A 15,428-nucleotide genomic window follows, 5' to 3' on the forward strand; every position below is an offset into this window, starting at 1 on the left:
GATGGCCATGCAACTCACTATTGACACCTCATGTTGGGCATTTCATACCCTGTTTAGGACTTCTTTTTGGTATGGTATTAAACTTTTGACCAGCTAGTATTTATGCTAATTTCACAGTGTTTACATTTTCCCCATTAAATGCTAAAAAACTTTTTATTTTTATTTTCCCTTTTCTTATTTTCATCTTTCTAAGCTCTACTCAGATAAGTGGTTGAGTCTAATAATGCAAAATGCATATTTTTTCTTTGTGTTCATTGGCCTTAAGATTTTGGCCAGCAGTGTATCTTATACCAAGTTTCATTGGTGTACCTAAGGTGAAATACTTCTGAAGTTATATGAGAGAAATGTGGATAATAAAAAATTATATTCTGTAAATAATGGCTTTATATACTTATTTAGTATAACGTGTTTAGAATGAATCTGCAGTTTAGTTAGAATTTAATTTACATTTATAAATAAAACCTTAAAACAACGACCCAAAACAAGTTTATACATGGTGTAAATTAACTACGTTGTTACTATAAATATACACACATTAAATAAAAATATAAGGGGTTATATATGAAGGTACAATCCAATAAGAAATAAACAAAGGATTACCTGTAAAACTGTTGAGTTGGCAGTTTGAGGTACATTTACAGTATAATGAACTTGTTTGTCCAATGGTAGAGTTTGAAACTGGATTTCTTTTCCTTGGTTACTAGTTTCTGAAATTTTAAAGTTTCACAGTGACTAGAATAGCAACTGGTATGAATTCTTTTAATTATTTGCTTTATAATACAAAACATATAGCATGGATTTTCCTCAAAACTTTTGTTACGCACGAGAGAAAAACAATAAACATTATTCATTATGAGTTACTGAGTTACATGTTATTAGAAATATACAGGGTGTTCGGAAAGTCACTGTGCAGTTTTGTAATCAGCATTCATTCAGTCTATTTCAAGCCAGCAACTGATTGCAGTGTTTAGAAACAAAATAAGAAGGATCCAAGCTTGTATTGATGCCAACAGAGATCACTTTCAACATTGTTTATAATTGTCATTCATATTTACCTCCTGTATTCCATATTGAAACATGTCTGTTAATAAATATATAAGTGCACAGTGACTTTCCAAACACCCTGTAGTTAGAAGTTCTTGTGCTGCTTATAATTATATTGCACAACAGGTAGAGAATATAGTAGTATGGATATTATATTACCATCATACACGTCACATATAATTTTAGTCAAAGTTTTAGTCCCACTACAATAATGCAAACATATATCTTACCTGTCTTTTTATGTGTTAAGTATAAGTAACCTAATAAATGGCTATTGAATAGAAACAAGGTCCTGTATAAAATAAATATCTTTGTAGCCGTACTAAGCATACAACATAATTTGAGCTCATATATGATTTTATGCTGTTTATCTCAAAATAAACATCGAACAAGAATTTTGTTGTCAAGAAACTCTTGCATTGAAGGAAATATATTGATAATTAGGCAATAAAGGAATAGATTTCCATATTTTATTTTTAAAAAAAACTAAGTAAGGTTTGACCTTGCATCAATTAATTTTGATTTAATTACATTTGTTTGGGAAGATAATTTAGTGAAACGTATATATGAATGAAAACAATTAGCAAATTGTAACATCGATCAGCAATTGATTTATAACTATTGAAAATCAGAAGTATAAAACACTGACAGTACCTACATAGATGTCGCACAAATGTCACTTCAAAAACAAGTACACACTATCTGGATAATAAAACTAGTATTATATCACTGATTAGTTAGCATGACACCAACATAAAGTAAGAACTACATATCCCTCTCTCTGGGTAAGTGATCAATGAATACTGACTTTTAAGTCTAATCTGTGTAAATCTACTTTGTCTGATATCAAACAAATGACATATTGGTACTTAATTACAGAAAAATACAGAAAGGAAAGCCTCAAATCTTTGACAAAAAAATGTGTGTATACATATATTAAAATATGAAACAAAGTAGAAGATTATCATTAGTATTTAATTACCTCCTCTTTAAATAATTATGTCAGAAACACATTTTCAAGTTGTATTTACAGGATCTGAAATATAGGCCTGTTGGATTGCATTGTTATTCTTGGCAAAAGAAAACACAAGAATGTCTTTAGAAGTTGAGTGTTTAGAATATTTTCACCAGGAATAATCAAGGGTGGATTGCACATGCTTGGTAAGGTTCATACCCAACAAATGCTCTGGCTTCCAAACAACTGTTTCATGACTTGAATTTAATGAATGGAAACTATTTTATAAAAGACACTGCCATGTCTAGTAATCTGGTCATTAGAATAGTCATGTAGAAGGCCTTGCTCAAGTAGCAATGACAGTCCTATCACATATCACTTGCAACCATCCAGCTACTCAAATGACACCCATACACTAACAGAAAAACTGCCGTATTTCTTTATGGCTTACAGATAGTTCAAAGTATGATCATTGGAGAATAGTCAGTTCAGTGCCAAAGAATTGTGCAAACTTGAATTCATTGAAAAAATTGCAGTATCAGGATGGTGTGATAGAATCTATGATGCTCTCTGATGCTGACATACAATATTACCAAGAGTGGCTCCAGTATAGTTAATATGCTTTAGTAGCTCATACTACTAAGTTAATTTATAATCATATTGGAACGTGAGGCGACACTTTCAGCTGATCTGTAATACAAGTAGCCATTTGACACAAGTCATTTTCCACACTTTTCCTCATAATGCTCAAAAGTCTGTTCTCTTGGTTTTGGATACCTGGGCTAAGTTGTTTCCCAACTGAGACTGTATCTATACATTAAGGTTAGTTGCATATGACATCATGGAGATGGTGTATTTGTATTCTTACAGTTTATATATTTACTTATTAGTAGGCCACATGTTTATATAGCAACAATGTATTATGGTTTAAAATGTTAAGTTTAAATCTACAAAACAAATACTAAACCTGAAGAAAATATAAAACTTACCATTCTGAAGGGTTGTAGCTTGTGGATTTGGACTATTTAATATACCTGCTTGGCTTAAGGCTACTTGCTGAAACAAGTTAGCTGCCATCTGGGGACCTAGGGCAAGAGCAGCACTTGCAGCTGGGGCAGACTGAAAAATTAAAAATAGTTGAAACAAATAGGTTGCAATTACAAGAATTAAACACATTTATATAATTTCTATCATCTAGTATCACTTTAAAGTCTATAAGGTTCAGCTCAGTTTCCAGTTGCTACATATAAAAAAAAGAAAAAAATGTAAATAGAATGTTTTTTCTTCTTCTCTGGGATAATTTATTCCATGTTATACAATTACCTTTAAAATTAAAGAGCAAATGACAGTATTTTACAAACAAGAATGTACATTTAGTATTACATAAATATTAAAAATACATGTTCAAGAACAGTTATAATATGCATGTCATTTTGAATATTAGTAATCCTATACCATAAATCATTAACAACTGCAACATATTATACAGGTAATTTACTCCATAGAATAAAGCATGTAACTTTGATATGTTATATAGAGCCATATCATAAAACAGAAAATCATTTAACTTTAAATTAAGCTAACAACAAAATTCTCTGTTTTTATTGTAATGGGTTAATTTTAGTATTTCATAAATTATCTACTGACTATGACACACTTTATTAATCATCAAAGTTATTGTTGTTGAATACATAATATTTACATACCTTCTACAAGTTTTGCGAGACTTATGAATTTTTGAATCTCAACAATTTTTAGCTTGAAGTTTAAGCAAATTTGAAAGCATTTCATTCTTTAGAATATAATATGCTGTGATAAAGGTACATGATTTACAAGAGTTCTGTTGGCCTCATTCATTTACCTGATGTACTTTTCCATGGGCCCTTCAAAAACTCAATTAGCTTCAGAGGCAGCCTTGATATGGGAAGATGATTCTCAGCAGTTTCTAACACATTCAATTCTATATGAGGTACAATCAGTGAAAACAGTTCATCTTTTATTAACAATATCTTGTATTTGTTGATAAACATTGTAATTTATACCTGCATAACTGTTCTTGATGCCTCCTTCTTCCCATGATGATCTCCTATGACTGCAAAGGAGGTAGATATCCTAGTACTAGAACTGTGCAGAATTTAAAGAAAGAGCTTTCCATGCAAGTTTGTCAACTTCTTCTAACTTTACCTTTGCATGGCTTACCGTACACACCCAGGTGACAGTTTTACCAAGTAGTTGCTTTACCACCATCTGTAAATGCACAAACCACTTTAAAAGTTAAGTAATGCCTGCAAGTCTAATTGTGGTTCATTACCTTTAGCAAACTAGAGGAGTTTGCCTTATGATTTCCAGCTCAATTTCCACACCAGCCATATATGTACAATGTTGTTATTACATAACATAATGAATGCCCAAACAGCTCCTTCAAAACATTTGGTGTAACAATTATCTGTGGCTATGGTGACAGATGACTGTCCACCCTATTCTTTAAACAAATACTAACATGCTTCTTCTGTTTCACTCACTGCCAAATTTCCAGATTTTCTTTTCTAAGCTGCTTTTCATATATCTCAGAGGCATAACATCTTTATTCCACAGAATTAAGAGATCTGCTGATGATGAGGTAGCTAAAAGATGACTTCATAACACTTGTACAACCATGATTATCTCCTGAAGCACCTATTAAGTGCTTGAACAAAATGTTTCAAATCTTATTTTGAATTCAATGTAAATCTAGAAGGGTTGTTGGCACTAGCTATCCCTAATTTAAGGAAGGCAGTTAATAAACACTACTCATATTGCTTACTCTTTTACCAATGAATAGTGAAGCTGACTGTCATATTATAGCACTTTGTGTCTGAAAAAGTGAGAATGTTTGACAATTCGAATTTAAACTATTGATTTACAGATTTTGAGTCATACTTGCTCTTACTACTGGGCCATGAAAAAGACATTGGGTTGATGACAGAAACCAAGGCTCTAATGAAGAATTTTACTTCTAAATGCTATTGGTCTTCTGTGATGCTGCAAAGGTGTGCAAAAGGTTTGTTAGGGATGATTATAGTACATCTTGTAATCAGTCTGGAAAGGTACAAAACACATTTAAAGTTTTATCTATATGTGTAGAACTCATTATGATAATTTGTAGTGAATAATTCAAGGAGGAGCAGGTAAGACTTGGGTACAACATAAGTAGGTGATGTTTTTCAACTTTATTTCTTGCTGCAACTTTATGTACATTGATGCCTTTGGCACATCTATTTATCAGGTGTGAATGTGGCTTGTAAAGTTGTCCATCAGAGATAACCCCCAATTACTTCTGATTCTTTCAGAGAGATAGGAGTTCTCACAAAGTTGGTAGCAGCTTATCCTTATGAGCATGCCTGTTGTTAAGTGTAAAGAAAAAGGCTGTAGCAGGATTGTTATTCATTCCTCTGTCACTGCACTGTTTGATCACCCTTCTGAGAAAACTATAGTTTTCTTCCAATTTAAACTTTGGTAGAGTCTCTGTTGTACATCAAACTTTTGTCACATGACATGTGGTTGGACTGTCAAAGTAAGCGAGATCTTGGTATATATGTCAAAGAAAAATTGATAGTGGTGAATAGAATATAAAGTAATAGTGAAAAACTCAAATTAAATTTTTGATAAAATATGAAAACGTTTTGCACAACAACCTTTCATAAGGTTTCCAGTGAAAATGAATTTTTTTAATAAAAGGGTTACTTTGAAAAAACAAGTAACATGGTTCAAAAGCTCAAGAAAAAGTTCATCTGAATGAGTTAAGTAATACAAGAAAAAATAAGAAATACAAAACTGGTATAAATATAGTAAATCAACTAAATTTAAAAAAGGTACAACATGATTTCAGTTTACAATGTAAGGAAGTGAATAAACACATGCATCAGGTAATACTATTTAAAGGAATATAACAATAAAAGGTATGTGAACTTAATAGAGGTGAAGAATGACAGTGAAAGGAAATGAACATAAAAGTAATAAAAATGACAGATTTTTCAACATTATCTTATATTCTATTTTGCATTCTGTTTTAACTTGCCTACCAAATTATTTTATTACATTTTTAATGGTGATATCCAATCTGATTGTCAGCTTCTATAGTTCATGACATGTTATGTTAACGTAACTAAAACAACTTACACACATTACACTAATGTCTATTCTGGGCATTTTGACAACAAGAGTGAGCAGCTGGACTTTATAAAGACATTTTTCACAAATGAGGACTTAAGTTTTTCTGACAAGCTCCAAATCCTTCCCATGATTCAGTTTTGAATTCAGCAGCGTTGATCCAGTTTTTGTTTCGTTGTTATATGAACTTAATTATGTTGATAGCAGCTTCATTTCAGACTTGTAGGTAAACATTCTAACTACAGCTTTTTCTAGGTTCTTGCCAATGATATTTTGTAGGATGACAATTTGATGGCCTTTAAGTAGACTTATCCTTCATAGTGAAACTTTGTACAACACGCTGACTTGAAGACAAAAGGCAAAATACTTTCGAAATGTCATCCTCTACACTTGTGTCTCCACAACAGGCAGTTGCCATCCATTCTACAAAGTTTCATCATGAATACTCTCTGCCTAAACAATCTATCAAAGATTTAATAGAGGTAACAATCCATATTTCACAGGTTTTACTTACTAAGTTGATATTCCAGCACTAGCTTCAACATACTGGCATCTGTAATGTTCTTAAAGATGGAAATTCTTATATTATCTGGGCCTGAAACTCAATCGTTCAATTTATTTATGGCTCTGTGTATTGAATTCATGCTAAAGGTGGCTTCAATGTCAGTATGTAGTTGTAGTATAGATGTGAATTCCCAAAATAACCATAGCCACTGTGGTTAATGTGTTTGAGCAAGAATCTTACCTTGATCTTCACCTGTATGAAGTGGAGTTCCATCATAATTTATGACTAACTGACACTGCCATGTTTTTGATTACTGTACAAGCCATAAGCTTGTGGAAGTACCATAATGAAGTACTTGTGAGACTGGTCTTGTTCCACAGACAACACCATTTCATGTCATGTACTTTGAAAGCCAAATGTCTCAACTGAACACAGGTTTTATTCCATGCAATCCTTACTTTGCCTGCCTGGGTTTGACAATGTGTTTTTCAGGTTTTATTAGTAACACTATTCCACCAGTATGGGATGTTCCTTTTCCAGAAGTTGTTGGATTGGCTTTGTTTGATGGTGCCTAAAAGCATGATACCATTATATTGATTTTAAAGACTGCTTTATAACATTCTGTATTCCAGTTTTCATGCATACCTCATACATGATGTATTCAATGAATACCTTATGCTACAAATGCTAAGTATACACAGAGTCTGTCACTATGATGTTCAGCAATGCTTGTACTCTTAGATAGATCAGTTGGCTACAGCACTGGTCGCATTTCTTTTTTCTTATCAGCTTTTTTATTTAAAATAATATGTTAGAAACTTTACTTTCATGTATTCATAACATAAACCACGTATATTAATAATAAATGTAAATGTGAGTTTAGTTAGATTTCTCCAATTTTGTTGGGTGGTGGTACATGAACCTACCAGTTGCCTGATCACAATAATATCAAGTAGTATGAAACTTAATATACTTAATATACAAAGTTTTAGAATTCTTTGTATCAGCTTATGATAAACTTAATATATAAAGTTTTAGAATTCTTTGTATCAGCTTATGAATATGAAACTTAATATTCATAGTTAAAACGTCTTACAAATGAAGGAGACAGGGATGGCTCGTATTCTTATATAACACAGTTGAGTACACAACTCGCTCTGTTAAATAAAAGTTTTAGAATTCTTTGTATCAGCTTTTATGCATAAAGCTATACAAAATGCTATCTGTGCTCTGCCCACCATGGGTATTGAAACCTGGTTTGTAGCAGTATAAGTCCACAGGCATACCACTGCATTACTTGGGGGCTTACAATACTGGATAAAAGCAAATAGTGCAAGTGAAGACCACTTAATAACCCTCAATCGAGCAGATCGAAAATACCCAATCAAACAACCAAATGAGGAAATCTGTAATAAGAGGAACAGTAGGAAAGGCAGAGAACCCATGATCCAAAGATCAATGGAAGAAAATGTTCAGTTTCCAAAAATAAACCTCCATGGAAGGTCAAACTAAGCATGCCAACAATGAAGCTCCTCACTGTGATAAACTGGATCTCTTCACCAAGGACTGCATTAAAACCAGGTATGGAGACAAACAGTAGAAATGGCAGGATGAACTTCCTGGGATCAAAGTTACTGGAAAAGAGATGAAGTACTGGGAAGAGGTAAAGGTGGAGCAGATTGGATCTGGAGCAGCCACTGCAACCATGGTTTGGCAAGCCAGTAAGAGGCAATCAGAAAGACTTGACAAGAAATGAATGATACAAATCACCATGGAAAGAAATCAGATAGGATGATACATTTAAAGGAATTTGTCTGTTAAATCCCAACTGAACCCCATCAACAGTGGATGAGGCACTAGAGACTAATACTGAAGGAATTTGGTACTGGTGATAGTGGGCAAATATAACCAGGTGTGAAATACCTATTTAAATGCATAACAACTGGAAAACCTGGTGATTTAGAAACAACTACACCTAACAAAGTTTGTTAAAGCAGAACAGAAAATTTAAGACAGTTGAAAACACAGAATATGACACACATGTGCATGTGGGCTTAAAAAAAGATCTAACATTCAACAATAAAAGGAATGAGAATAGGCAACTTCCTGATGAATGATATATGCTACCACTAAAATTTTCTAAATGGATTATAACTAGGTGGGTGCTGGCAAGAGCAAGAAAAATAATCCAAAGCCTAAGGGACAGCAAGAAGCCCCAGAGCATTAACATGGTAAGATTGTTAGCATGGATTGTTAACATGATAAGCAGACCATTAACCTGAAGTTACTTTCTGTTCAACCCTCCAGCTTTAAAGCAAAGTGTCTGTGAAAATATGTAAATCTGAATGAGGAGGAGGAAGTAGATCTGATCACCAAAGTGTTAGCCTTGTTCAACCAGCAGTGCAGATCATCTACAAGGGAAGGAGGAAAAGTAAGAGAAATATCCAAGGAATTCCACACACAGTTCTGTTCTATTGGTCTTGTAGAGGCAACCAAAGGAATCTGATATAAGCATAACCAACTGGGAAAAGTGCCATCATAGAGGATCACATCTCCAAAAAAAGATAGTATCTCATGAGCAGCAATAAAATTGGTGACTGCCAGCTCTGAAGAACAGAGATGAAGAGGAGAATGTTGCATGTATTTGAGATACATATTGAACATAACACCCAAATGGATTAGATACTTGGTAAAAGCAAGGAAGGACTTCTCCTATTTGATCAACAAACCAACCTGAGCCTCTTCTGAAAGAAACACAGATATGCTGAGAGGACTCCAGTTCCAAATGAGCCAAAGGAAACCAATTGCTTGTGCAATGGTAGAAGTGAAACCTTCAAATGTGCACAAGTCCAGTAAAAGCCTTCACTGTCTGACAAGAGACATATGGTGCTGCAGCAAGCTTGAAACAAAGAGCTTCAAATTGATAAACCATTCCATCATGAAAAAAACCAAAGATATCATCGACTGCCACAACATGGAATATGGAAATAGGCATTTGAGACATCAACCTTAATCATCCATAAACCTAGAAAAAAAAGCCCACCTGAGGGTGAGAAATGACTCCATGGTAAAATTAAATAGCAACAATGGGGAATTGAAATGTGACAGATCAATCACAGGCTGCCAGTCTCTGGTTCTCTTGGAGATAACAAACAGCAAGAAATAAAACCCTGAAAAAGAGTAAACCACAGATTTTATGGCATTCCAAGACAGATGCTGACATGTGATATGATTCCAACACAGCAAAAAGGAAACAGGTATCTGAGACAATGCAAGAGAGGAAATGAAATGGATGTTAAGTCCATTGGATAAAATCTAAAGGACCCATTAATCCCTCATGAAGTCTTAGCATAGATGAAACAATTGTGATAAATGAGCCCCCCAACAGGCCAGAGCACACAGGGTAGTCACTGATACTGTTAGCAGTGCAACACTCTGCATAAAAAAGAAAGGAAAAGCAGATCTCCCACTGGAAGAAACAGGTAAGGGATAGAAAGAATTAGGACACTGAACAGAAATAGAGGATGGTTGAAGCTCTGTTTGAAACAAATGATCAGCCAACAAGGAAAAAGTTCACTGCTGTCTTGCAGATAACACTTGGGATTCCAAAGTTACTGGGAGATCTCCAAACACCAACTGATGGAGAAGAAATGAGACAAAACATGGGACAAAAGAGTGTCTTTCCCTGAAAGGTCCCAACAACAGAGAACCCATGTGTAAATAAAGAGCTAAAATCAACAAACATACAATGAAGCATGTAATTAGGGCAAGTATTTCTCCACAAAATTCTTCAGGATTACAGTAGATTGCCTTGGAGAGGTGTAAACATACATTATTAGGTGAATACGAGGTCAAGATAAAGGTGAGAAAATGGGCATGGGACAAAAGAACAGGATAATCAGGAGTTATCCACCAAATGGGTAAAATAAACTAGGTGTTGAGATTCAAGGTATGGAAGATTGGCCTAATAGTATGTTAAATAAACTGATTTGAAGCCTGTGGAGGGTGAGGTATGCCCATGCTATCACATAACAGATACTGAATGCTCAGCATGAACCCCAATATCAGGATATAGTGGAAACAAAATACTGGGAGGAAGAAGTATCATGTAACAAGGAAATAAATTAATATAGGAAACTGGGGAAAGGGATAAAACTGAACATACTTGTGAAGTCATATTTAAAACAGCCATATTAAGCCTAATGGAACCTATAGTTGGAGATTTGGAAATTTAGGCAGAGGAAAAAGACTCAAATGCTTCTTTGTCTCAAGCAGATTTGATTTGTTCAGAAGAAAGTTGGACTGGCTTAAATAATTATCAATCTGTCAACCAAAAATTGCCAGACATGGTAACTTGCACTTCAGAATTCATGATACAAATGAAAGCTAAACACAACTGGTTGATAAAGAAAGAAAAGAACAGAAAAATTATTATATTTTGTGACTGAGTAAAAAAGTAAATAATACCAAAACAAAATGAGATACAAATAATAACTATTTTAAATATGTAAGAGACTAAAAAAGTAACAATACAAAAGTTAAAAATTCAAAGAGAGCAATACATAAAATGTCTAAACACAAGGATTGCCAGACAAGAAGCGACAGATAGAATACCATAGAGGGAGTCACATGTGTGTGAGGCATATCTATTAGTGGAGATTTTGTGTGTGTGTGTGTGTGTGTGTGTGTGTGTGTGTGTGTGTGAAAATCAGTTAAACCATATAAAATGAAGGGTGCATGGGAGTAAAAGGTTTGTGGCATATGAAAAATATTTTGCAATCAGAGGTCAGCCCCAAACAAGACTAAATATGTATATGAGCAGAAGTAAGGTAACTTGTCAGAAAGACTATAAACTTTCTTGTGTAACCTAAAACAGACTACTAATTAAAAGAATACAACATAAGTGAACCTACCATTACAGACCGTAAACCCTGCTGGGAATTCTGTGTGGGAAGTGTAATGGTCACTTTTTGAGGCATTGTTATGGTAACTGTCTCCAACTGCTCAAAAAACATGAAATTAATTTTTAAATGTTACCTTTTCATTTCAACTGGTTTCAGCAAAACAAATGTTAAATTTTTTTATGTGGCATCAACTTGTATATCCACTAAACTGTTATACTGTTGACATTAAGCTCAAGAAGCCTTCAGTATAAAGACTGAAACACTGTGAATCTCTAAAACAGTCAGGAGTAGTTTATTGAAATAAAAACACAAATAACACTTCGTCCAGCTGGGCAACAACTGTTTTCATAAAAATGTCTAATATTCTAATTTCCTAATAAAGATGAAAATGGTTGACAGAGCACAAAACATTTTATTTTCAAGCTTCCAATGTTTCGAAATACACACATTTCATCTTCAGCAAAATCTGAAAATAATGTTACAAAGGTATTTACTAACTAATGCTACTGTATGACTTATAATTAGTTTACTTAACCTACATTTTCTCGAAACCCTTAAAAATAAAAATATATCTGAAACAACTTTTCCCCAAACTGCTCCATGTGGCAGTAAAAGCAGTATTCTTTATGGCATACCCAAAGTGCACAAAACAGGATAACTTCTATGTCCTATTCTCTCTATTGTAGTCTCTTATAATTACATTTAAATTTTTCATTCTTAAACCTTCAATTGTGAATGAGTTTATCATCACTAATTATTTTATTTCTCCTTCTGAAACATATAAAATTACCTCTGTTAATCAACATGTTGTGGCTAGCTTTGATAGTGAGTCTCTGTACTGATATTCCCCCTTGATGAAATTTTTACACTTAATTTTAGACCTTAGTTTTCCCTTCTGACACTGAGCAGTATCTTGGTTTCACCTGTAAAACATTCTTTGAACTTCTTGCTCTCTCCACCTCATTATTACAGTTTTCATACTATAGCTTTTAATACAGTATGTGCATCTTCACAAAATTTGACACTTTTAGTAAATATTACAATTCTTTTGTACACAGAAAATCAGATTTTTTTTAAATGAAGTATTCGTACTAGTATACAGTCAACTGTACACGTATAGTTTATTTATATTCTGAGTGCAAAGTGATTTCCACATTAAGATTGAATATATTTTAGTAAAACTATATTTTATCTGTTATTTTCTTGGTAAATTTGATTGGCCTCATAACCACCAGAAAAGAAATAACCATAAATCTAAATTACCTATTTTTCTCTTTCTAGAATGACTTCAAATTGTGTTTAACATGAAACTACATTTGTTTATTATAAATAGCTGTAACAGCATACACCTATTTATACCTAAATTGTATTGTTTTTATTGCTCTTTGGCCTGTGTCTAACTACTGTTCATAAGAAGATGTAAATCAATTGGCAAACATACAGCTTATATTAACTATCAAATTACATTATGCATAAGCTGCTTGCAAATGTACATTTTGAAAAATCATTAAATTATTTATTTATTTGTTTTACCTAACCTAATCTTAGGTAACCTAAATATGTTTCCTATTTTTAACATTTCAGGTACTTTCATAATAAATACAAAATACAAGCAAAACAAAAAATAAAGTACTTACCAGGGCTTTTTCTTCTGTCAACTGTCAACCTTACTTTTTTAATATACTATTAGATAGTACTACAGTAAATAATTTTTTATTTAAATAATGCACCTAAGAACACAGAACAATAAAATTCATAAAGCAATGTTCTATAACTATTACAATTTCTCTGGCTTTAAACTATGCAAAAAGAGCTGTTACAAATTCATCCAAGTTAGTCAATGTGTTTCCACTAAGAATAAAACTTGTATTAAAAGTGAAATTTGCATTTCTCTCTAGAGAAAACAATGTCATATGTCATTTGACAGGTGAAAACCTTCCCTTCTATTTGTTATTAATAACACAGTATTGAACATTGAAGAGAACTACTTGAAATTTCTGAAAGAGATTGTGATGGGTGAGCAGTGCAAAAGGGTTCTAATTTTCTATTTGATGGCTCTGTAATTAAATAAGATTGAATAAAGACTATGAAATTTATATTTTGCATGAGCAATAATGACATTATAATGGATAATTTACATTATATTTCATACTTACTGGAAAAGTGGTAAATAAATTATAGAAGAGGGGATGTCTAGAGAGAAAATGTCATAGTTCTCACACTACAGAAAATTCAGGATTTTTTAAAAATATTGCCATGTCAATCTAAAACTTAAGACATATATACTACTAAAATATGTATCACTAGCTACATTTTTATGCTATTCTGATTTGTATACCATGAAAATAAGGTACTTGAATTAAATTTTGAATGCAATCCATTAAAAACCTTGACAGGAGGGCAACAATGATGTCAAAGGTGAGAGGCTTAATAATGTCATTAGTGACCAGACAGATAGAATTACCATGGGATCCCCACTGGGTCCAACAACAGCCAGTAGTTTTCTATGTTATCAGGAATTCAAGTGGCTTGAACACTGCCCATGTAAATTCAATCCTGCCCTTTACAAATACTATACTGATAACACTTGGTATTTTTATAATCATGTCATATTTTTATGTTTCTGTCTCACCTTAATTACCAACAACATAATATCAAGTTCATATCAAAAATTGAGGAAAATTAATCTTTAGCCTTCCTACACTATCAGGACTACTAAAGAAGTAAATACTTTTCTACTTCCATTTATCGTATAAGCACATTTACAGGCTTTTATACTGATTTTAATAGTTTTGTCTCCAAGTTCTTCAAATTTAATCTAGGTCATGCCATTGTTACACAGAATTTTTAACCTTTGCTTGAAATACTCTATTTTACATGAAGAAATAACAGTTCTGCATAAACACTTGTTAAGTAATTACTATATGACTGATTTTCAAACAAATATTACTTACAATTTTCCAAACAGCAAATTCCAACCATCTACTGTTGTGCACACCATCCCCAAATTTTCCCTCATTATTATCTACCTTTTTTTTTTACAGGCTTACTATTATTTAAAATTTAAAAAAAACCAAAACAAATCTTCCCTTTAATACAAAAAAACTTATACCCTCAATTTCAACACAGACTAATATATAGACCTAACTCTTATATCAATATAAAGATTAAATACTTAAACTTTTAAGTTTGTAGCTGATATATAATTATACATGCCATAACAGTTAACTCATGTATATTGGTGAAACAAAATACCACTTGAAAATTAGAGTACCTCAACATTTAGGAATATCAAACAAAACTGACCATCAATAACTTAAACATAACCATTTCTCCATTTATTCACAATTTGAAACCACGGGTCATAATATTTCATACAATAATTTCCCTATCATTTCTATAGGGTTGTCAGACATTAAAAAAAGTTTATTCACAACTAAAGATCACCTTACTCTTAATGATTTACAAACCTCTTTAGATCTAAAATTATTCTAAATTTTCATAGTTAAAACTCAACTATTTCATATTATATTCTGTAATCTGTTTGTTCCTTTCATTTACTCAATATCTGATAAAACTAGTTACTAATAATACTATACCATTAATTAATAAATATATCTAATGCTATTTTGGGATTTTGCTGAAAATGTAATAAGTATATATGAAAACATTCAAATCTTGTAAATAAAATGCTTCATGATTTGTCAACTATCTTCATCTTTATTACTAGACTTCATTTTCCTTACCATAAATCCATTATAATGCCTTTTTTTTTTATTACAAGTACATCAACATTTGGCAAAACTTTACTGATGTTCCAGATAAAAATGACTCCAAAACTAAAAATAAAAATACTCAATACAGAATGTAT

The 15,428-nt window shown here is 32.5% G+C and overlaps 1 protein-coding gene across 3 annotated transcripts in view; it reads right to left on the reverse strand.

Annotated features, from left to right (window-relative positions):
* Positions 1-15,428, reverse strand: part of LOC143244629 (transcription initiation factor IIA subunit 1-like) — a 46,899-nt gene that overhangs the window by 13,941 nt on the left and 17,530 nt on the right. For all 3 annotated transcript variants that reach the window (XM_076489655.1, XM_076489653.1, XM_076489654.1), the window contains exons 5-7: positions 11,567-11,653; positions 2,989-3,118; positions 601-707 (exon numbers count right to left, since the gene is read on the reverse strand). In XM_076489655.1, the coding sequence (XP_076345770.1) occupies positions 601-707; positions 2,989-3,118; positions 11,567-11,653 (324 nt within the window). The remainder of the gene's footprint in view (positions 1-600; positions 708-2,988; positions 3,119-11,566; positions 11,654-15,428) is intronic.

This window comes from Tachypleus tridentatus, chromosome 2, assembly GCF_004210375.1.
Source record: "Tachypleus tridentatus isolate NWPU-2018 chromosome 2, ASM421037v1, whole genome shotgun sequence".
Taxonomy (NCBI): domain Eukaryota; kingdom Metazoa; phylum Arthropoda; class Merostomata; order Xiphosura; family Limulidae; genus Tachypleus; species Tachypleus tridentatus.